Source organism: Hemiscyllium ocellatum, chromosome 11, assembly GCF_020745735.1.
Source record: "Hemiscyllium ocellatum isolate sHemOce1 chromosome 11, sHemOce1.pat.X.cur, whole genome shotgun sequence".
NCBI lineage: Eukaryota > Metazoa > Chordata > Chondrichthyes > Orectolobiformes > Hemiscylliidae > Hemiscyllium > Hemiscyllium ocellatum.
The window spans coordinates 45,861,724-45,886,548 of NC_083411.1; the positions used below are offsets into that span (position 1 = coordinate 45,861,724).

General features: G+C 44.0%; 1 protein-coding gene across 3 annotated transcripts in view; it reads left to right on the plus strand.

Annotated features, from left to right (window-relative positions):
- The window catches only part of LOC132820444 (interferon-inducible GTPase 1-like), a 38,174-nt gene that overhangs the window by 8,521 nt on the left and 4,828 nt on the right, over positions 1-24,825 (plus strand). Inside the window, exon 4 of one of the 3 annotated variants that reach the window (XM_060832584.1) lies at positions 4,220-4,581. The exons of 1 other annotated variant lie outside the window; for it this stretch is intronic. In XM_060832584.1, coding sequence (XP_060688567.1) covers positions 4,220-4,310 — 91 coding nt within the window. In that variant the 3' untranslated portion in view covers positions 4,311-4,581. Of the gene's footprint in view, positions 1-4,219; positions 4,582-24,825 lie in introns of those variants that run through there. One more of the 3 variants, XM_060832586.1, reaches the window with a different exon arrangement.

A 24,825-nucleotide genomic window follows, 5' to 3' on the forward strand; every position in this document is an offset into this window, starting at 1 on the left:
TCCCTAGAGTTCTACACAGGGGTGTAACCGAAACCCCCTCCCCAGATAATTTCTTCAACATTGTCCTACAAGGCAAAGGTGGAACCTGTCACAAGTTGTGTGTGTGGTACTTGGAGACTTACCCCACAAAGGCAGTTGCGGTCTTATTGTTGGTTTACAGTCCAGCTGCCCCGGAGTGGGGGCGGACGGAGGGGTGGGTTGGCTAGGGGGTGCAGACGGGGGTGGGACCATGGGCGGGGTTGGAGGCAGGTGAGGGGAGCGGACGGGAGGGAAGTGCTAGACGAGGTTGGGGGTGGGCGGGGGGTGGGGCAGGGTCTTGTGCGCAGTGTGCTTTTGCCTGGTCCATTGAATGGGGAGCAGACTTCACCGAAAACTCCGAGCCCCAGAGGAAATCAATTAACTGAGTAATCAATTAGCCGAACAAAATAGTGCCCACCCAACTCGTTCGGGTATTCGAGGTTCCTCTCTGTGCCTTTTTGGATTTGACACGCTGCTGAGCCACTTTTAGTGATCAACATTGAGTCCCTCACTCTGAGTACCCTCCTCAGGCCTCCCTTCAAGTTAAGCACAACATTCAGTCAACTGGAGGCTAGTACACTCAACTGAATGCCAACTCTGCTGAGTCTCTCCTGTAGGACATTGCTTGACATGGATTCAGTGTGTTGGCCAGAGAGTGGAAAAGTGATAGATGAAAAGGATTTGCTTCATGTTAGGACATGGGCAAGAGAGTTTAGACAACGTGAAGTTTACCAAGAATATGGCAGACCGGCCACACGTGTATTGGAACAATCAGACCTAGCAATCTCATGTACCTGCGAGAGATCGCCAGACTTACTCAACATTCAATTTAGATCTTGCTACAGTTTTACTTCAAACCGCACTCAGTCTCTGCTACAGTCTTGCTCCACACTACAATGAGTCCTTGCTACAGGTTTACTACACAGCACACTCAGTCACTGTTACAGTCTTACTTGACATTGTATTCAGGTTCTGCTACAGTCTTACACCACACTGACTCAGTGAAGCAGATGCACAGCACCCCACTTCCGAGACACACACTAGTCAGGCTGTCAGCTCACTGATGATGTTCTCAGATAGCAAACAGCCCTGATCTGAGTTTGAAGTCATGATATTTGAGACTTTCAAAACAAAAGTAAAACTAGACAATTGTTTTCCAAGAAGTGGAGGTGTTCAAGGGAATTTCTGGCTGCGAAATCATATCTGTGAAATGAACACGGTTCAGGTTGCTAGGGAGACAGATGATTGGGACAGAATTAACAAAGTTGAGCAGTTGCATTTCAGAAGAGGGCAATGGGATTCAGAATAGGAAGAGCTCTTGAATAGTTCAGACTGTCAGGAGAAGGAGAGGAGCACACGTCATGCTGTGAGTGAGGCACAGTGAAGGAGAGAAGCCAAGCAGTGGAAAAGAAAAACCAAAAGACTGATTCTGGTAGCAGAGCTTACAGTGTCCAGAAAGGTGTGCCTTTTGATGGACAGTGTATCTGTGGTATAGCTGCCTGTCAAATGCAACTCAGTACAGTAACTGAATCTTGGGAGAATCAAGATACTGAAAGTCTATCTGGTCAGGACAGTTTTGTGGGATTTTTGGCTGTGATTAATGCCCTTTAGAGTGAAGGGGACTATGATAATTCAGTGAGAATTATCTTGGTTATTTTAAGTGCAGTTTTTCATTTCCACTGAATATACTTTGCCTGTAACAAGCACAGAAAATGCAGGAGAAAGTAATGAAGAAGAATCATAACTGGAGTTGCAATATTACCTCTGTTGCTCTCTCTGCTCAGATGCTGCCAGATCTGCTGAGTTCCTCCAGCATTCTCCATGTTTGGTTCAGATTTTCAACATCTGCAATATTTTGCTTTTACTTTGCTCATTATTTATGTTTGAGTTCTATTGATTTTGGTTTCATGATTACAATTAAAGTTTTAAAAAGTAAAATCTTGTTCATTGGATTTTTCTGTGGGGATTGCTTGGGAAGTTTGTTTCCTTCATATCAGTGGTCTCTGTGTGGACCACATGCACCATAACTCTCCCCTCACCCCAACGCAGTTTCCATAAGACCATAAGATGGAGGAGCAGAAATTAGGCCATTAAGCCCATCAAGTCTGCTCCACCACTCAATGATGTCTGATAAGTTTCTCAACACCATTTTCCCCATAACCTTTGATTCCGTTGACAATCAAGAACCTATCTCCATCTTAAAAACCCTCAAGGAGCTGGCCTCCACAGCCTTCTGTGGCAGTGAATTCCATAGATTCACCAGTCTCTGGCTGAAGACCTTTCTCCTTATCTCTATTCTAAAAAGCTTTCCCTTCATTCTAAGGCTGTGCCCTTGATTCCAAGTCTCTCTTACCAATGGAAACATCTTAGAGTAAAAAGTGAGGTCTGCAGATGCTGGAGATCAGAGCTGAAAATGTGTTGCTGGTTAAAGCACAGCAGGTCAGGCAGCATCCAAGGAACAGGAAATTCGACGTTTCGTCCTCATTCCTGATGAAGGGCTCTGGCCCGAAACGTCGAATTTTCTGTTCCTTGGATGCTGCCTGACCTGCTGTGCTTTAACCAGCAACACATTTTCAGAATGGAAACATCTTCCCAACATCCACTCTGTCTAAGCCATTCAGTATACTGTAAGTTTCAATTTGCTATCTCCTCGTCCTTCTAAACTGAATAGAGTATCGTTTCAGAGTCCTCATGTGTTAAGCTTTTCATTCCTGGGACCATTCTTGTGAACCTGTTCCAGGGCCAGTACATCCTTCCTGAGACATGGGGCTCAAAACTGCACACAATACTCTAAATGTGGTCTGACCAGAGCCTTATAAAGCCTCAGAAGTACATTCCTGTTTTTATATTCATGTCCAAGTGCTTCTCTTGTACTCCTTAGATACTTCTGCCTCCAACTTCCTTCCCTCTGGTCCTCATATATTCCTGTGCTACAACTCTCAGCAACTCTTCCACTCCCCTGCTGCAGGCAGCTCTGGCTATTCCTATAGATCCACTCCTAACTCTCGCAGCTATAGCTCAAGTGTAAGATAGTTTCTACCCGTAAGGGTGAACTGGCATCACCACACAAGCTCAGTCCATCACGATATGAAGGACTGATCCTGGGAGGAGCTAACTAGCATCTTGAATTCAACTGTGCAAAGTTTGCTCAATGTACTCTATGATTCGCTACGGTCACCCCAGAGTTGTGTTCAGTGATTTTTCTTAATGTTATCAGCACATAGCTGATGGAATAAAGTGAACTGACTGAAACTGAGCCTGATTGCCTCTTGAGGCAATCTCCGTTTAGTAGAACTTTCTAGAAGTAATTTATATCAAATCTATTAACTCTTCATCAAAATTGAGCCCATCTTCTGTCTAAGATGTTGTCTGGGTAACCTTCCCCACATGGTATTAGCAGTTCAGGCTAACAACAGCAAGAAAGAATGGTGGCAGCATATTCATCTGAGGCACCATTATCTGGTGGTAGGCATAACAAACCAATATAACATGATGGCAGCAGGGGGCACCACAGTCCACTATAACAAAAGCAACACTCGTACTCCACTCATGTCCCAGCTCCTCCTATAGCCTAACCCCACACCCATCCGGGTCCCATTTCACACCATTCCCAAAGTCGCACTCCACACTCCTCAAGAATGCTCCAGTCATCTCATTGTATGCATGCCTCAGATATTCTTACAGTCACAATTCCAACAGTTTGTCAGGCATTCCTACATTACAGACCTGCACAGCTAGGTTATATCAGATCGCACTCCATATACAGCTCAAACAGCCCCTCCAGGTCTGCTGTATACAAACCTGCCCACAGTCACACTCTACCATCATTATCAAACTACACAAGGGCACACTGTTGTGTGGAGAAAGTGAGGTCTGCAGATGCTGGAGTATCAGAGCTGAAAATGTATTGCTGGAAAAGTGAAGCAGGTCAGGCAGCATCCAACGAACAGGAAATTCGATGTTTCGGGCAAATTCGACGTTTCCTGATGAAGGGCTTATGCCCGAAACGGCAAATTTCCTGTTGCTTGGATGCTGCCTGACCTGCTGCGCTTTTCCAGCAACACATTTCCACACTGCTGTGTGACTGGGTGAAACATCCAGTGGCTTGTATTACAGAGTCAGTTCAAATTCCAGTTAATTAGATAACTCTGGAATATTACTCTGAATAAAAGTAGTGGATTCTAATTCACTGGTTCACTAGTGTTGTTCACAGAAGGAAATCTGTCATCTGTAACCTGATCTTTGATGCTGCCCTCACAGAAATCTGCATTCCTCTTAAGCCACTCAATTGAATCAAACGACCACACAAAGGCAAAAGCTGGATTGACCCATCCACTAGGAATCGTGGGATCAGTAAAGACAAAGGCATGATGAACCAAGTCAATCCCATAAAGCTCTTTTCTCGGCATGCAGAGTGGAGTTTAAAATATATCACTGTGACTACAACTGGGTCAAACTGCTGGCGTTCGCTCCATCACAAGGAATTGTGGGTGTGTCTTCACAACACGGACACCAGTGATTTTGGAAGGAGGTGCACTACCCTCTTCTCAAGGGACAGTAAGGATGGGCAATAAATTTTGGCTTTGCTAGCAATCTCCATGTTCCAGGGAGAAATGATAGTAAACGACCATTCGTATGTACTCTTCATTTCACACTCCACATCTCCAACCACCTTGGCACGTGCTTGTGAATTGTGGAAGCTGACCCACAGACTAGCCAGACTTGATCAGAACCAACAGTGTTCCTCAATCAGAATCCCTGGCTAGATTTCTTCCCAGCAACATAAGAGACCCACCAAAGGCAATGGCTCAGTAAGGAGTTAGACTGAGCTCTGGGTGGAGGATTTCCATGCCTATCACTAATGAAGAGCCCAGTAGTACGTTCATAACTGAACTGACCAAATCCTGAAGAACATTTTGGCCGGATTGTATCTGGGACAGCTGGTGAGAGAGTCATCATGATGAGAAAACCTATTTTACCTCAACCAGAACAAATTAGCTATTGTTTACATGATGGTAAAGTGAGAGGGGAAAGATTTAAAAGGGACCTAAGGGGTGATCTTTTCATGCAGAGGGTGGTGTGTGTGTGGAATAGGAAGTGGTTGAGGCTGGTACAATTACAGCATTTAAAGGGCATCTGGATGTGTATATGAGTACGAAGGGTTTAGAGGGATATGGGCCAAATGCTGGCAAATGAAGCTAAAATAATTTAGGATATCTTTTTGGTATGGACATGTTGGAATGATGGGTCTGTTTCCATGCTGTCAAACTCTATGACTCTAAGTGCGTAATAACATCACTGAACAGGCTTAGAAAAATAGGTTGAGCATCTGTTGGTTAATCTGTCTCCAGATGAGCCTTAATTAGTCTGGATGGTTTGTTGACACTGTGTCAATTCCAATGTGTCCAGCTAATCTCTTAGTGGAGCATTTAACTGCTGGCTTTGTGTATTAAATTAGATATCATTTTAAGTTGTTTTATATCTTTCTGAAAAGGAAACATACTTGAATTTAAGAATTAACCAGTGACAGAGTTAGTTGCTGGATTGGTCTGATGCTGTCCATTTCTCTTCTCTCCCGATCTCTAAGTTAGTTTCTCAGATCCGTAGTCGGATAAGTGGACACCAAGTCAAAGTAGATAACAGAATGGAAGAGAAACCTGATCAGTGAACCACTTTCATTACTTACTGGCCTCTCTGGTATAGATTTTGCAGCAATTTGATGCAGTTTGTTCCTCTGTTTGTCTGTTGAAGTGGGAGTTGACACAGGGCATGCTGACAAAGGGCACACAGACACAAGATGGCCGCTGAACCATAAGTTGGTCACTTAGCACACAAGATGGTCACTGAGCCATTACATGGGAAAGTACAGTGAAGCATACACAGATACTGCCTGAGGCTAACAGGATACCAGCATAGTAGACACAGAACATAGATAATTAGTTTAAGGTGGGTGGGAGAGAGAATACACATCAGTAATGTCTACTGCCTGCCGAAGTGTCTGAATCCAGCCACCACCTTCAATAGAAATGTTAACTACTTGAGACTGCTTGTATATGAGTGTTAATACCTTAGATTTGCAGCAATGGAAAACAATCTTCCTCCTCGGGAAGAATGATCATGACCAATTACTGCAGCAATGAACTTCTGTGTAGCTGCTGAAACTGACAATGACTCTGCAACATTCCTCTGAAACTGACAATGACGCTGAAATGTTTTCTGTAAACGAGCCATGCTGTACAAAGATTTGATATCTGGACCATTATACCATGAAATGTATAAAATATTGTGACATGTGCTCCGAGGGTGAGAGAAGCCCACAGCTGACAGCCATCTCGCTCTCTCTGCCTGGAGCTCTGGTTTCTTAGTACAATAAACTCTGTCATCGAATCCAGATTCTGACTCTGAGACTGGTGATTTTTCCCCACAACACTGTCAATCAACGTTAAAGTTCACTTGTATAATGTTCCTCTCTATCGCTGTAGTGTACTGTAAATCACAAAGATCTAAAGCTTTCCCTTATTGAATGCAGAATCACAGAAATAGTGAAGAAACAGGCGATGTGGTTTATTGAGTCTGCACCAGCACTCCAAATGAACAACATCTGGGCATATGACCAAAATCCGGCCACTCAACACTTCGAGCTTACTCCGATATTGTTATACTGAACTCTCCATCCTTACATACTGCGATGGGGTCAGTTAGTTCATTTCGCTGGATGGCTGGTTTGCATTGCAGATGGTGTGGATGTAATTCCCATCAGCAACTGGGCTCCCTCTTAACCCTTCCCTTTCCCTGAGGCATGGCGATCCCTCTTTCTCTCGAATGAGAAAGCAGACACTGGTTCAGTAGAGCTCTGGCAACAGTAGCACTTACCTGTACATCCCTGATAACTTTTCCTGGTAATCAAGATTTGGAGGTACCGGTGTTGGACAAAGTAAAAAATCATCAGGTTACACTCAAATCGTGTGGTGCTAGAGAAGCACAGCCAGTCAGGGAGTATCTGAGGAGCCAAAGAGTTGACGTTTTGAGCATAGACTCTTCATCAGGAATGTGGGGGTGGCTTAAGGGGGGTGAGATTTAATAAATAGAAGGGGGATAGGTGTGGTTGAAGGTAGCTGGGAAGACGATAGTTGGACACAGATATGGAGCGATGGTGATAGGTCAGAGTGGAGAGTGGAGAAGATGGGTGAGAAGGAAGATGGCAGGTGGGATAGTTCAAAAGAGCAGTGCCGAGTTGGAGGATTGGATCTGGGATAAGGTTGGGGGGGGAAGGGAAGATGAGGAAGCTGTTGAAATCAACATTGATCCCATGTGGTTGGAGGGTCCCAAGGTGGAAGATGAGGTGTCCTTCCTCCAGTCATCAGGTGGCTAGGATTTGATGGTGTTGGAGTCCCAGGATTTGCATGTCCTTGGCAGAGTGGAAGGGGAAGTTGAAGTGATTGGCCACAGGGCAGTAGGCTTATTTAATGTGGGTGTCCTAGAGATGTTCCCTGAAATGTTCTGCAAGTTGGCATCCTATCTCCCCAATGTACAGGAGACCACATCGAGAACAACAGAAGCAGTAGGTGAGGTATTTAGAGAAGCAGGAAGACTTTTGCCAGATATGGAAGGATCGTTGGGGCCAGGTGTGGGTGCAGGTTTTACCCATTTTGCAGTGGCAGGGGAAGGTGCCAGGAGTACAGGGTGGGTTGGTGATGGGTGGGCGTATAGAGGGAATGGTATTTATGGAATGTTGAAAGGGGTTGGGAGCGAAATATATCTCTGGGGGTGGGGTCTAACTGTAGGTGGCAGGAATGGCGGAGGGTGATGCGTTGTATCCAGAGATTGGTAGGATGGAAGGTGAAGAGTAGGATGGGGGGGGGTGGGAGAGGGATGGTGGGTTCTATCCTTGTTGCTGTTGGAGGGGTGGGCTTTTAGGGCAGTGGTGTAGGCAGTGGAGGAGATGCGCTGGATGGCATTGTTGCCCACTTTGGAGGGGACATTGCGGTCCTTGAGGCCATCTGGGATGTTTAGGAATGGAATTGATCTTCATGGGTGCAGATACAGTGGAGCCGGAGGAATTGGGAGTAAGGGATAACGTTTTGCTGGAGGGGTTGGGAGGAAGTGCAATCCAGGTAGCTGTGGGAGTTGGTGAGTTTGAAGTTGATGTCTGTGTTGAGTTGGTCACTGGAAATGGAGATGGAGAGGTTCAGGAAGGGGAGGGCAGTGTCTGAAATGATCCGGGTGAAATTGAGGTCAGGGTGGAAGGTGTTAATGAACTGTTCAACCTCCTTGTGAGAGCACGAGGTGGCGCTGATGCAGTCATCGATGTAGCAGAGGAAACGGTGGTGCTGGTATAACTGTGGAAGATGGATTGTTTCACATACCCAATGAAGAGACAGGCATAGCTGGAGCCAATGCAGGTGTTCATGGCTATCCCTTTGGTCTGAAGGAAGTGGGAGGATTCCAAGGAGAAGGTGTTGAGGATAAGGACCAGTTCCACCAATGGAATGAATGTATTGCTGGAGGGTTACTGGTTGGGTAAGTGGGAGAGGAAAAAACAGACGGCTTGGAGGCCTTCACCATGGTGGATGGACATGTATAGGGACTGGATGTCCATGGTGAAGATGAGGCATTGGGATCAGGGAACCGAAAGTCCGTGGAGGGTGTGGGTAGTGTCCCGAATGTCTGTGGGGACTTCCTGAATGAAGGGGGACAGGACGGTGTCAAGGTATGAGGAGGTAGGTTCTGTGGGGCAGGAGCAGGGGACAGTCAGCTTTGTGAATTTAGGATAAGAGGTAGAACTGGGTAGTGTGGTTGACAGGATTATGAGGTTGGAGGCTGTGGATGGGAGATTCCAGGAGGTGATGTGGTTGTGGACAGTTTGGGAGATGATAGTTTGGTTGATGGGAGATGAGGTCGTGGTCCAGGGGCAGTAGGAGGGCAGAGACTATAACAAGTTTATTTGTTGGCCTATAACCTGGTGTCATGCAATTTTTGACTTGGTAATCAAGAACCTATTTAATTCTGCCTTACAGATATTTAATGATTTTGTAACCATTGCCCTTTGAGGAAGGGAATTCCAAATAATCACATGCCTCTGAGTGAAACAAATGTTTCCTCACTTGAGTTCAAATGAGTTCTTCAAAGCGATGTGTGTGTATGTGTCATTTAAATGTGTGAACTGTTTGCAAACTGAGGGATATTAGCACTTGGGTCAATTGCTGCAGTGCTTTGGATCCAGACAAACTGTGAACGATGCGAGGGGTGATGTGCCCACTCGACATATCGAAACTGAAAAAATACGATGAATATCTGAGTGGAGAGATTTCAGGTGGGGATTCTTCATTGGCGCTGTTAAATCTGAAATTTAGATCTGTTTTTATTTGCTGTTGCTTTGCGTGAGAAGCTGGGCTGCGTTGTTGTAGGTCGGTCAGACCAGCAGGTGGTGCTCATAGTATGAAATCGAGTCTGTACAGAGTGTAGCTTGTAAATAGAAAGTAATGATATTAGATTTTGCTGTTTGTTGTTGGCTGTTCTAGATCAGAGTAGGCAAAAGCAGAAGCAATGACATTGCTGAAAACATTGCGTTGTCGCAAGTATCTGTTTGATAGTAAAAGCTCTAAGCTGGGGAAAAGCTAATATTATGAAGATATGATTTGTTCCAAGCAGATATTTGGGAGCAGATATTTGGAAATATAAGTGTGTCAGAGCAGCGGGAGGAAGTAATGAGAGTGCAGGACAAATGTGTTCCCGTGCAGTCTGAGGGTTAGACCAAGACCACATGAACCTTGGATGTCAAGGGATGTCAAGTTTAAGGTAAAGAGAAAAGGACAAGCTCATGGCAGATAACTAAAGCTCCAGTTGGAGAGTCTTGGAGGACCCTTGACAGCGCATAATGTGCAGGACGGAACTTAAAAAGGAAATCGGGGAAGCCAAATGAGTACATGAGAAATCATTGGTAGGTGGAATAAAGGTTTTCAGTCGAGAAAGGCATCATGTGTTGGCACAATCCCGGTGGGCCGAAGGGCCTGTTCCTGTCCTGTAATTTTCTTTGTAAACAGGCTTTTAAAACTTTATTAAGACTGGCTTCACGATGGGAAAGGACAATGCAGGTATAGACATAACTGTATAAAAGGTTGGCTGAGCCACAGCTCCAGCTTTCAGTGGAACCGACATTGTAAGATTGATATGACAAGAGTGGAGAGAGTGCTGAGGAGCTTTACCAGGGTGTCTCCTGAGCCGGAAAATTTCAGTTACAAAGCAAGGTTGGACAGATTGGGTTTGTTTTCACTAGAGCAGAGGAAATTGAGAGGGAACATGCGTGAAAGATATAAAATTATGAGGGACATAGACACGGTAGACAGGAATAAACTTGATGGAGGAATCAAGTAAAGGGCAGAAGGTTTAGAGGAGATGAGGGAGAACCTTTTCACTCAGAAGGTGGTAGGTATCTGGAACTCACTGCCTGTAAGGGTGGGAAAGGCAGAAACCCTCATAACATTTCAGAGTGCATGTGTGCTATCCAGGCATACAAGGCTATGGACCAAGTGCTGGGAATGGGATTAGGATAGTTCAGTGATGTTTTTGACCAGCATGGGCAGATTGGGTCAAAGGACCTTGAGTTGTATCACTCTTTGATTCTAAGTTTTGGATTAGAGCAGTGCTGGAAAAGCACAGCAGTTCAGGCAGCATCTGAGGAGCAGGAAAATCAACGTTTTGGGCAAAAGCCCTTCATCAGGAATAGAGGCCTTTGCCCGAAATGTCAATTTTCCTGCTCCTCGGATGCTGCCTGAACTGCTGTGCTTTTCCAGCACTGTTCTAATCCAGAATCTGGTTTCCAGCATCTGCAGTTATTGTTTTTACCTCTTTGATTCTAAGAACAAGAGAGTAACTAGGCCCTATTTGGCACTATAGAGGTAATCTGCATGTGAACTTGGAAGTCATGGGCACAGTCCTCAATGAATATTTTGTACCTGTTTTCACAATGGAAAAGGTGGCATAGCTATAGACATCACAATGCAGCACTGTGAAATATTAAAAGAAATGAATATAGAGACAGAAGAGGCACAAGTGGGTTTAACAGCCTTAAATCCACTGGCCTAGATGAGTTGTAGACTCCAGGCTGTTGAGGGAGCTAAGTAAGGAGAAACCAAGGGATTTTTCAAATACTGTGTGGCCACAGATGAGGTTGTTGTGGTTCTGTTTGCCGAGCTGGGAGTTTGTGTTGCAGACGTTTTGTCCCCTGTATAGGTGACATCCTCAGTGCTTGGGAGCCTCCTGTGAAGCGCTTCTGTGATATTTCCTTCGGCATTTATAGTGATTAGTATCTGCCGCTTCCGGTTGTCAGTTCCAGCTGTCCGCTGCAGTAGCCGATATATTGGGTCCAGGTCGACGTACTTATTGATTGAATCTGTGGATGAGCGCCATGCTCTAGGAATTCCCTGGCTGTTCTCTGTTTGGCTTGTCCTATAATAGTAGTGTTGTCCCAGTCGAACTCATGTTGCTTGTCATCTGAGTGTGTGGCTACTAAGGATATCTGGTCATGTTATTTCGTGGCTAGTTGGTGTTCATGGATGCGGGTTGTTAACTGTCTTCCTGTTTGTCCTATGTAGTGTTTTGTGCAGTCCTTGCATGGGATTTTGTACACTACATTGGTTTTGCTCATGCAAACACAACACACTCGTGGGTTAGAGACCTCTCCTACAGAAAGTTCACAGACACGGAAAGAACAATACTGGCCAAGGGACTCAACTACAACCACAGGGACGCCAAGATAGCAGACTTCCTAGCAGCACTAGAATGCATACTCAGAAACAATTGACTGACAGAAGAGACACAACAAACAGTGAGACAAAGTATCGGACCCCTGATAACAAGGAAAAGACAAACACATAACATCATACCAAGGAGAGGGAAGCACTAAAATCACTAAGAAACAATAAGAACATAATCATACTACCAGCAGACAAAGGCAGAATGACGGCCATCCTGGACAAAGCAGAGTACATCCAAAAAGCGCAACAACTACTTGCAGATACCAATACCTACCAAAAGAGGGAGTTTGACCCCACCCCACAGCTCACCAATAGGATAAACAACACACTGAGGAACCTACAAAAAACAGACAGATAACCAGGTTTGACCTACAGAGAATGAAACCTGAAATCAATAACACTCCTAGATTCTATGGACTATCTAAAGTGCACAAACCAGACATCCCACTCAGACCCATAGTATCACTACCAGGGACACCATCACACAAACTGGCTAAAGAACTACAGCAGAAACTGAAACACCTGATCAGCGGATTGAGACACTCTATACAGTCAACACAGGAATTCATGGACATCATCAGAAATATACACATAGACAAGGAAGAAACTATGGTCTCATTCGATGTAACAGCACTGTTCACCTCTATCGACAAAACCCTATCCAGAGAAACAATAGCCAACCTACTGGACATACAGAACAGACAACAGGACGGTGAACCTATCAACAAAGACGGCATACTCAAACTACTGGACCTGTGCCTTACAAGACACTTCACATTCAACAACCAAATATATAAACAAATCAACGGCACACCCATGGGCTCACCCATCTCTGGACTCATAGCAGAAGCAGTAATGCAAAGGTTAGAACAAACAGTCTTACCGCAAATTCAACCCAAACTCTGGGTCAGATATGTGGATGACACCTTTGTAATCATTAAAACACAGAAATAGAGAACACACACTGGATCATCAACGCCACACTCACAGGAATCCGATTCACGAGAGAGGAAGCAAAGGACAACCAGCTCCCATTCCTAGACATGATGGTACAGCGAAAACCAAACGGAGAATTCACCACAAAAGTATACAGGAAAGCCACACACACAGACCAAGTCCTGAACTATGAAAGCAACCACCCCAACACACACAAAAAGAAGTGGCATCAAGACACTGTTCAGAAGGGCCACAACACACTGCAGTACACCAGAACTGCAAAAAAAGGAAGAAGAACACCTATACAATGTATTCGCCAAAAATGGATACCCGCGATATCTCATCAACAGATGCCTGAGGGAAAGACAACAGAACGAGGACATGCAGCAACCCAAAGGACTAGCCACATTACCATACATCAAAAACATTTCTGAACTGACAGCCAGACTACTATGACCACTAGGATTCATAACAGCACACAAACCAACAGCCACTCTCAGACAACAACTGACCAGGACGAAGGACCCGATACCCAGATGAGCAAAACCAATGTAGTGTACAAAATCCCATGCAAGGACTGCACAAAACACTACATAGGACAAACAGGAAGACAGCTAACGGTCCGCATCCACGAACACCAACTAGCCACGAAATAACACGACCAGCTATCCTTAGCAGCCACACACTCAGATGACAAGCAACATGAGTTCAACTGGGACAACACTACTATTATAGGACAAGCCAAACAGAGAACAGCCAGGGAATTCCTAGAGGCATGGCACTCATCCACAGATTCAATCAATAAGCACATCGACCTGGACCCAATATACCGGCTACTGCAGCGGACAGCTGGAACTGACAACCGGAAGTGGCAGATACAAACCATTACAAATGCCGGAGAAAAGATCACTGAAGCGCTTCACAGGAGGCTCCCAAGCACTGAGGATGTCACCTAGACAGGGGACAAAATGTCTGCAACACAAATTCCCAGCTCAGCGAACAGAACCACAACAATGAGCATCTGAGCTACAAATCTTCTCCCAAACACAGATGAGGTGCCAGAGAACTGGATGACTGTTAACGTTGTTCCATTATTTAATACAGGAAGCAGGGATAGGCCAGGACATTACTGCTCAGTCAGTCAAGTCAGGAAGTTATTAGAATTATAAGGGACAAGAGTTCAGGAATGACTCAGGGTTTGGTAGGGGCTAAATAGTGATGAGGAAATCATCATGCACAGGAGGATATCAATGGATTGGTCAGCTGTGCAGAACAGAAATGAAGAATTTACGTGGTAAAGCATGTAGGGCGGGCGAACAGGAAAGGGATTACACTCTGAATGAAGACCTTGGTGTGCAGATCTACAGATCCTGAATATAGCAGGACTGGCAGATAAGGTGGTTAAGAAGACACTTGCATTTATTAGTTGAGGCATTGAGTGCAGGAATAGGGACATTATGCTAGATCTGTCTGGAACACTGGTTCAACAACAGTTAGAGGTATTGCATATAGTTCTGCTCACTGCATTATAAGCGGGTGTGACTGCACTGGAGATGGTATAGAGGAGATTTACAGGAATACTGCGTGGACTGGAGGGTCTGAAACGCAATAAAAGATTGGATAAATTCAGCATGTTTTCCTTGCAGCAGTGAAGGTTGAGAAGGGTAGAGGGGTATAAGATTATGGAGGAGCACAGAAGGGGTGTATGGGAAGGCACCTCTTCCAGTGAGAGAGGCTCAGTAACAAGGGGCACAGATTTAAGTAAGAGATGGATGAGAGTTGAGGAGAATTTCTTGTCACAGAGAGGGCGGTGGGAGTGCAGTACTCACTGAGTGGTTGAGCAAAAACCTCCATTACACTACCTAGAATCCCTACAGTGTGGAAACAGGGCACTAGGCCCAGCAAGTCCACAATAACCCTCAACCCAGACCAATTTCCCTACTACTTTCATTGCCCCTGACTACTTATCCCTGATCACTATGGACAATTTAGCATGGCCAGTTCACCTGACCTGCACATCTTTGGACTGTGGGAGGAAACCGGAGCACCCGGAGGAAACCCACACAGACACGGGGTGAATGTACAAACTCCACACAGACAGTTGCCTGAGGGTGGAATTGAACCCAGGTCTCTGGCACTGTGAGGCAGCAGTGCTAACCACTGAGCCACCATGTTGCCCGAGTTATATTTAAGGATTCACTTGTCATGCCTTAGCCTTCAGAACGATGGCAACAGCATGGAAGTATGGATTGAATAGTCTTCATCTGTGCAATTAACATCTATGAAAAAAAAAGGAGTTTAAGTTAATGTGTGGACGGACATTTTGGTCAGCATGGATCAGTGTGGGGCAAAGGACCAGTATGACTCTATGAATTTATAGTGTGTCCCATGAACTCAACACATGGTGGTTCTTTTGTTTAAAAAGGGAAAGATCAGGCACTTACAGGCCAGTTAGTCTGACATCAGAGGAAGGGAAATTATTGGAAAATATTCTGAGGGATTTGGTTCATCAATACTTGGGAAGACAGGGGTTAATCAGGGATTGTCAGCATTGATTTATTAGAAGGAGATCCTATCTGTCTAATTTAATTGAGATTTTTGACGAAATATATTGATGAGGGTAGTGCAGTTTATGTCAGTTACATGGACTTCAATAAGACCTTTGACAAAGTCCCACATGGAAGGCTGGTCCAAAAGGTTAGAGCAAACTGGGTCCGAGTTGTCTTACAAATAGAAGGCAAAAGATGATATTGGAGACATGGCTTTGTGATTGGAAACCTGTGACCAGCAATGCACCTGTTTGTTATGCACCTTAACAACTCATTTGGTTGCAAATGTGGAAGGTATAAGTCGCATGTTTGCAGATGACATGAAAATTGTTGGTGCTGTTGGTAGTGAGCAGGACGGTCTCAGTCTATGGTCTGATTGTGATCAGCTCGTAAATTGGATAGAGCAATGGCAGACGGTGTTTAATCCTGATGAGTGTGAGGTAGTGCATTTAGGAAGCAATAAGGGAAGGATATACTCAATGAATGGTGGCTTCCTAGGGAATACTGAGGAACAAAGGGACCTTGGTGTATCACTACATAAATCCTTGAAGGTGTCAGCACAGGTAGGCAGGTGTGAAGAAAGCATCTTGGATGCTTGCCTTCATTAGCCGGGGCATAGGATAAAGGAACAAGACAATCTTGTTACCACTTTATAAACCATTGGTTAAACCAGAGATGGAATATTGTGTGCAGTTCTGGTCACCATATTTTCGGAAGGTTGTGTTTGCACTGGAGAGGATGCAGAGGAGATTCACCACGATGTTGCCTGGGATGAAAAATCTCAGTTACGAGGAGAGACTGGATAGGCTAGGTTTGTTTTTCTTGGAGCAGAAGTGGCTTAGCGGGTACAGGCCGTTCTGCTATAACATGCATTCGTTAGTGCAAATTCACTGTAATGCAATTGACGTATCGGCGACATTGTTTCTAAAGCAAGAACACGATCACATAGTCAGCACTTTAAGCTCTGTTTCTAAAGTGCGATTTTTCTATAACGTGGGGTTGCAAAATAACACAACCATTGTGTTATAGAAGAACTACCTGCCTGCAAAATTATGAGAGGCAGAGACAGAGGGAACTGTGAGAATCTCTTCCTCATTGCAGTCATGCCTAAGACCAGAGGGAGTAAATTTAAGGTGAAGAGTAAGTGGTTGAGAGGAGATCTGAGAAAAATTATTTTCACCTAGAGAGAAATATGGAACATGATGCCTGAAAGGCTGGTGGAGGCTGGTACTCTCACAACATTTAAGAATGAGCATTAAAATACCAGGGCACAGTAGGCTATGGGCCAAGTGCAGGTAAATGGGATTAGTATAATTAGTGCTTGTTGGTCAGGATAGACACGATGGGCCAAAGGGCCTATATCTATGCTGTATGGGTCTATGATTCAATGCCTCTATGGTATATCCCAATGAGCTTTTTACCCAAAACATTGGGGTTACCGTTCTTAGAAATGAAGCAGCCAGCTTGTGTACAGAAGGCTCCCACATGCAGCAGAACAATAATGGGTTTTAGGGAAGGGCTGCCCATGGTTGTTTGGTGTAGTACCTTGGGAAGTTTTAAATCCATTTGTGAGGGCAGGCAGGAATTAGGTTTAACATACAAAGAAGATAGCAGCTCCGACAGTGCAGCGGTTCCTCAGCGCTCCACTGAAATGTCAGTCTGGAGTTTGCAAAGTTCCATCACTGGGTCGTGGCTAACCTCACTTGATGAAGCAGGAACTTTGCATGTTAACTGTTCTTGTGCAACGTTTGAAGATGATTAGATTCCCTACAGTGTGGAAACAGGCCCTTCGGCCCAACAAGTCCATACCGACCCTCCGAAGAGTAACCCACCCAGTTCCATTTCCCTCTGACTAACACACCTAACACTATGGGCAATTTAGCATGGTCAATTCACCTGACCTGCATATCTTTGGACTGTGGAAGAAAACCGGAGCACCCAGAGGAAACCCACACAGACACAGGGAGAATGTGCAAGCTCCATGCAGACAGTCACAGGAAGCCAGAATTGAACCTGGGACTGTGAGGCAGCAGTGCTAACCACTGAGCCACAATGCCACCCTAATGTTCATCAATGTCATTGGTAAGGGCACTGCTAAGGGCCCTCAGTACTTTGGCCTAAGCAAGTTTTAGATTCCTATCTGATGTCCCTACATGTAATATCTCAGAGTGAAATTTGTCCTGATCGGCTCGTTTTTATTTTAGGTTAGCCAAAGTGGTGGTTATTCACTGACATTCAGTCACATGAGGCAGCAGAGTTCCTCTTACAACAGGACAGAAAGTCATTTTACAAGAAATACCCATATATGGAACACAGTTAGAAAAACAAAGTTTGAAACGACACCCCAAGAGTATGTTGCAGTTATACAGGATGTTGGTGAGGCCGTACTTAATGTATTGTGTTCAGTTTTGGCCACTTTGCTATAGGAAGGGTGTTATTAAACTTGAAAGAGTTCATAAGACATTTACAAGGATGTTGCCAGGATTCAAGGGTCTGAGTTATAGGGAGAGGTTGGAAAAACAAGGACTTTTATCTTTAGAGTGTAGGAGACTGAAGGGAGATCTTATAGACGTATATAAGAACATGAAAGGCCTGGCTAGAGTGAATGCACTCAGTCTGTTTGCTAGAGTTGGGGAATTGAGGGCTAGAGGGCATCAGTTTAAAAATTGGAGGGGAAAGAAGAAAAGAGAACCTGAGGGGCAACTTTTTAACATAGAGGGTGATACGCATATGGAATGAACTGCCAGAGGAAGTGATTGAGGCAGGTATATTAACAACATTTAAAAGACAGTTGGACAAATACATGGATAGGAAATGTTTAGAAGTGTGTGGGTGAAGTGCAGGGAAATGGGGTGAGCATGGCTGGACATTTTTGTTGGCACGGACCAGTTTGTATTGAAGAGCCTGTCTCCGTGCTGTGGGACTCTATGAATCTATGATCCCATTATCATGGTACGGTGATTCAAATCCCAGACAAAGGACACCTCTGTGTCAAATCTTTAAGTTTGACACAACTGATACCTTCCAGTCCTTTCTTGAGAACTATGAAGATCTCATATGTGAATATGTGTTAGGCTTGAGGAGTCACTGAAGTGCATTTAGTAGATGGTGCGCACTGCTCCTGTCAGTGGTGAAGGGAGTGAATGTTGAAGGGGGTGGATGAAGTGCCTATTAAACAGGCTGCTTTGACCTGGATGGTGTCAAGCTTCTTGAGTGCTGTTGGAGCAGCACCCATTTAGGCAAATGGGGAGTACTCCATCACACTCCTGACTTTGGATGGTGGACAAGCTTTAGGGATGCAGGAGGTAAGTTACTCACTGAAGAATTCCCAGCCTCTGACCGGCTCTTTAAGGCACTGTGATTATATGGTGAATCCAGTCAGTTCAGTTTCTGCTCAGTGGAAGAGTCATACAGGTCTACAGGAAGATTACAGGCCCTTCAGCCCAACTTGTTCAAGCTGCCCCCTTTTCACAATTTAAACTAGTCCCATTTGCTTGTGTTGATCCACATCCCTCCATTCGTGGGTGGCACGGTGGTTAGCACTGCTGCCTCGCAGCGCCAGAGACCTGGGTTCAATTCCCGCCTCAGGCGACTGACTGTGTGGAGTTTGCGCATTCTCCCCGTGGCTGTGTGGGTTTCCTCCTGGTACTCCAGTTTCCTTCCATGTCTAAAGATGTGCAGGTCAGGTGAATTGGCCATGCTAAATTGCCCATAGTGTTATGTAGGGTGGGTGGCGGGTCGGTGTGCACTTGTTGGGCCGAAGGGCCTGTTTCCACACTGTAAGTAATCTAATCATACCTATTCCATCCGTGTATCTGACTAAATGTTTCTTAAATGACAACATTGTACTTGCTTTTCACCACTGTCTCTGGCAGCTTGCTCTAGACACTCACCACTCTTTATGTGAAAAAAAAACTGTCCTCCCTGTGCCCTTTAGTATCTCTCCCCTATCACCTTCAACTTCTGCCCTTTAGGTTTAGACTCTCCTACAATGGTGAAAAGCTGTCTGCTATCTATCTTAACTCTGCCCCTAATGATTTTGTACACCTCTATGAGGTCAGCCCTCAGAGTTCTACACTCCAGGCAAAAGAGTTCCAGCCTATCCAACCTCTCCCTACAACACAAACCTTCCAGTCCAGGTAGCAGCCCAGTAAATCCTTTCTGTACTCTTTCTAGTTTAATAAGATCCTTTCTGTGGTAGGGTGGCCAGAATTGCACGCAAAATGTGACCTCACTATTGTCTTGTGCAACTGGTGAAAGCTGGAACTACTCAGTAGAACTGATGAAAGCTAGCATGCTAAAAGCCTTCTTCACCGCTCTGTCTACCTGTGTCTCCCTTTTCAAGGAGGTCAAGCCTGTACCCCTGGATCTCTTTGTTCTATAACACTCCCTAGGGCGCTGCCTTTCAATGTGTAAGCCTGTCCTGGATTGCTTTACCAAAATGCAAGACCTTGCATTTATCTAAATTAAACTCCATTTGCCATTCCTCAGCCCACTGGTCCAGTTGATCAAGATCTCTTTCATACCCAGGTAACTTGCTTCACTGTCTACTATACCACCAGTCTTAGTGGGAAAATTCAGTGATGGTGATACCATTGAATGGCAGGGGTTGAATCTCTCTTGTTGGAGATTGCCTAGCACTTGTGTTGCATGAAAGTTACTTGGCACTTATCAACTCAAACCTGGATATCATCCAGGCCTTGCTGCATATGGGCAAGTTTTGCTTCTGTATCTGAGGAATTGTGAATGGTGCTGAACGTTGTGCAATCATCAGCGAGCATTCCCACCTCTGACCTTATGATGGAGGGAAGGTCCCTGATGAAGCAGCTGAAGATGGTTGGGCCTAGGAACTACCCTCAAGAATTCCTGCACAATGTCCTGGAGCTGAAATAAATAACCTCCAAAAACCACAACTATCTTCCCATGTGCCAAATATAACTCCATCCAGTGGAGTGTTTCCTGCCTCCCCACGATTCCTATTAATAAATTTGCTCTGTTATGCTTGTGGTTAGTTGCTGGGCAAAGTTCACCAGTTTACTGAAAATTGTCACGGTTCTGGGTGAGGAGGAGTGAACTGTCTCCCTTTTAGTATTAACTTCCTCTCTTGGTGGCTGTAACAAGGTCAATTTGAAAAGGATGTTTTCCCTTGTGTGTGCCTTTTCATCAGACCATATGGCCATAAGCCCTTAGTCACAGGGACAGAAGTAGACTGTTGGCCTATTGAACTACTCCACTATTTAGCTGATAACTGATCTGATAATCCTCAACTTCCCTTCTCCCCATAACCTTTGATTCCTTTGCTGATTAATAATCTGTCTAATACTCAGTCTTGAAGATACCTAATGACCCTGATGCAATCTCACAAATGTCTTGTGCAATTGCAACAACATTTCCTTACTTTTTCATTCTATTCCTTTTGCAATAAATGCCAAAATTCTGGATGAGAGTTTGCTCACTGAGCTGGAAGGTGCGTTTTTGGATGTTTTGTCACTATACTAGGTAATGTCTTCAGTGAACCTCTGGATGAAGCACTGGTGGTATAGCCCGCTTTCTATTTATATGCTTGGGTTTCCTTGGGTTGGTGATGTCATTTTCTGTGATGATGTCATTTCCTGTTCTTTTTCTCAGAGGGTGGTAAATGGGCTCCAAGTCAATGTATTTGTTGATTGAGTTCCAGTTGGAATGCCATGCTTCTAGGAATTCTCGCGTGTGTCTCTGTTTGGCTTATCCTAGGATGGATGTGTTGTCCCAGTCAGCGTGGTGTCCTTCCTCATCCTCATGACTTTATGTGGCCAGAAACTGTAACAAACACTACATTGGACAAACAGCCAGAAAGCTAGCCACCAAGATACATGAACATCAACTAGCCACAAAAATATTTGACCCACTTTTTTGACAAATTTAGGTGGAATGTCTATATAATACAATGGAGTTCAAAATCTTCTGAAAAAATAATGACCATATGGTGAGCCTCAGCTATTTTATAATGCCCATTTTAAAAATATACAGAACTTAAAACAAAAATACAATGCAGAATATAGGATGTATTTGGGGTTTCTTTTCATGCTGTCTGACCATGACAATGATCACTTTCAAAATTGCCATAAGCTCTCCATCTTATCTCTGTTTGAGAATCTTCAGGCTATAACTATCTCTTTTGCTCCTGAAGTTTTATCAGTTTCCCACTTCTTGTCATTGTCTGCACATTTGAAACTCGCACCAATTTTTCAAAAGGATTTTGCGCATTGACAATCTGAAGTGTCTTATTTACAAGTGTGATACCAATTGTGTTAGTCCTTATGCCTGTGTTAGCAACAAGCAATATGACAGGGAAAATGAACCTATGAGGTGATTTCTAAAGCTTTCCTCCTGTTTGAAAAGTTCTTTTCCTGGACCATCACTCTCCTATAAGCTACCATTCTTCCACATGTGGCTGCTGATGCTCACTAACACTGTAAACAGTTCCCTCCAAATCTGTCATGATCACTTCTCTCAAAACGTGAACCAGCATGGCTGAAAATTACTGCCTATCTGTAAAATGTCTTTCCTCTTCAAAGTCTGTGAATGTGTGTCACTTCACAAATGAGAGTCTAACTTTTTCAGAACTTTGTGTTTGAATTCAACAATCAATTTGCTTGAGTCAATGAACCAAAGCAGTTTTTAGCAGTGTCACACATGGCATCACATGCATCTCTACACCCTTCCACATGGTTACCACAGAGATTTCCACAGAGATCTATCCCTAATTTCTTCCTATTTCTCATTTGAATGCTGTCCATAGTGTCATCTTCTGTAAACAAAACATCTGCTTCCATATCGATGCTGAAGACGCCCAGTTTTATCTCATTGTGAGATTAAGGCCATCCAAAACTCTGTCATAATCTGTATGTAATCCTGCCTCAACTGTCCTCCACAGCGAAGGAACAACTCAAATTTTAAAAAAATTCTTCCAATCCATTCATTGTCTCACCCGTTCCTATCTCCTGCAGACAAATGCAGTTCTCCAAGATATCTGCACTTCTCTAAGTCTCACCTCTTGAGTATTCTCAATTTTAATTGCTCCAATCATGTGTCTGTATCTTCTCTATCTAGCCCAAATCCATCTGCAATTTCCTCACTAAATCTCTCTGTCTCTATACCATAGCTTCCCCCTTTCAGATAATCTACAAAACTATCTCTTTGACCAAGCTTTGTTCATCCTAATATGGTCTGGAGTCATATTTTCATTAATAATGTTTCTGTGAAATGGTTTGGGACATTTCATGACATTAAGGGTTGTACATATGTATAGATTATTATTGTTGGGATGGGATTTAATGAAAAAGATAAGGTGCTGAATGGAGGTGCTTCGATGGGAGCGCTTGCATTGACAAATGGGCTTCAAGTCTTTAAGGAGAGAGCTAAAGGGACAGATGTCCATGTGAATTATAGGGTATAAAACAGACAATTTTAGTTGTTGGGGTATTAAAGGGCTGTGATAGGAGAAATAAGTGTTGGAAAAATTATATTTTATCTGAGCTAAAAGAACCGTATGAGAGACTAACTAGATGGCAATAATTCTGGAGCTGATGAACACCCAATGCAGGCAGCATGAAGAAATCTTCCCTTTGGTACTTGATCGTCATTCAAGTTGTGGGCAGGCATCCCACTCCAAGATAGGCCAGTTCAGTTGTAATGAAAGTGGTTGGAAACATTTCAAAGCTTTACCTGTGGGATGTGGATGGCAGCTAATGGTAACCCGAGGGGATGAGTGAAAGGATTCATGACAAACAATATCCAGTAGTACATGAAAATTGCCTGAATGATACATTTTACAAGCTTACATGGCTACCTTATTAGTTACCCCACACTCAAAAACATTTCAACGCTCATGAAGTGCTTTTGAGAATTGCACGATAGTGAAAGGGACCATTTGAACGCATGTATTTACTAATTATTTTTGTTTTGCTGCCTGTTCAGAACAACTGATGTAAACAGGCCAGCCCTAGCAACTCGATATAAACTTTTCAACACTTTCGCTGCTAAAAACGAATTGTGTGAGTTTTGGCACTGCAGCATTTTATTTTTAACTAAGGCAGATTTGACTCTGTTTGATGGTCTTTTAACTCATCGACTGAAACCCAAATATTCACCTTGCCAAGTAAGTAAACTCTGATGGACTACAGTACAGTACCTGTCCTATGGCTGTGTATTTTGTTCCAAGTGTTTCATCCCACCCACTTTGGTAGGCTGTCCAGTGGTTTTCTGCTCTATTGTCAGGCATGTGGTTTTATATTAACGCTCGAGCTCCAGAAACTGCCATACTTGCTTTATTTCTCTGTACTAATAGAGGATGTGGCTTGTCCTTAATATAGAAAAAGACAGATAAATATAGGAAGTGCAACTTCCTTTCTTTCACTTATCTTGGGTGCACTTGTAACTTGAATTCAGTTGTTTTGAACCCTCCATATTTTTCATGCTATTAGTTGCTGCCTCTTGACATCACGCCCACGCTGTGCAGTAACCACTGACTAAAATAAAAAAGAACAGCTACTCAAACCACTACCAGTTGCTAGAAAGTGGACGAGTGCAAGTGCTGGATGGCTTATTGGGCCTTATGTTTTATGCTATGTTTTCAGTCATTGGCAGCTGCGACTGCACAGAGCATGTTGTTATGGAACTGATACATTATCAGTTTCAAAGTGAATTTTGCCTGAGGTTCTTATGCAGTGAGTTATATCAAGCCTTTCTGTGCTGGCTTTCTGTTGGAAATAGGTGGAGATATAAGGGAGGGGACAATAAGGGCAGAGCTAAAGCCTGTACTAAGTAGCAGCTCCACGTCCAGGAGCATGGTAATTGTCTGTTCACTATTTTAAACCTATACAATGATTAGAATTCATTACAGACAGACCCATTGGCCAGGGACCTGCCAGTGGCCAGAAAAGGAACATGTGAATGTGGGTGAAAATATACACAATGACATGTGAGAACATGATGCATCTTAGAATTGGGAGCAAAAGTAGGCCATTTGGCCCCTCAAGCCTATTCTGCACTTCAATAAGATCACGGTGGATCTGATTACTTCGCACTCCAGTCTACCCCTCTTGCTTATCAAGAATCTATCTAGCTCTTCTTTCGAAAATATTCAGACTCTGCTGTCGCCACCTTTTTAAAGAAAAGATTTCCAAAGATCCTGTATGAGAAAAATAAATCTCCTCATCTCTGTCCGAAATGGGTAAATCCTATTTTTAAGCAGTGTCCTCTCGTTCTAGGTTCTCACACAAGAGGGACCATCTTTCCAAATCTATCCTGTCAAGAGTCCTCAGGATCTGATGGGTATGAAGGTACAAATCAAACATGTGCGCATGTCTGTGTATGTGAACACACGTGCGTGGTAAGAGGTGGTAAATGGAAAATACTCAATCGGTTGTTTTACCATGCATGACTGTGTGAATCCGGAGGATGTTTATTTAACAGGAAGCCATCTCAAATACGCTGACTTTTCAGTGTCGCTCCAGCTCACTAAGGAACTCTTTGGAAGAGACAAATTGATGGTTACATTGATTTATCACTCCAGGAAAGGAATA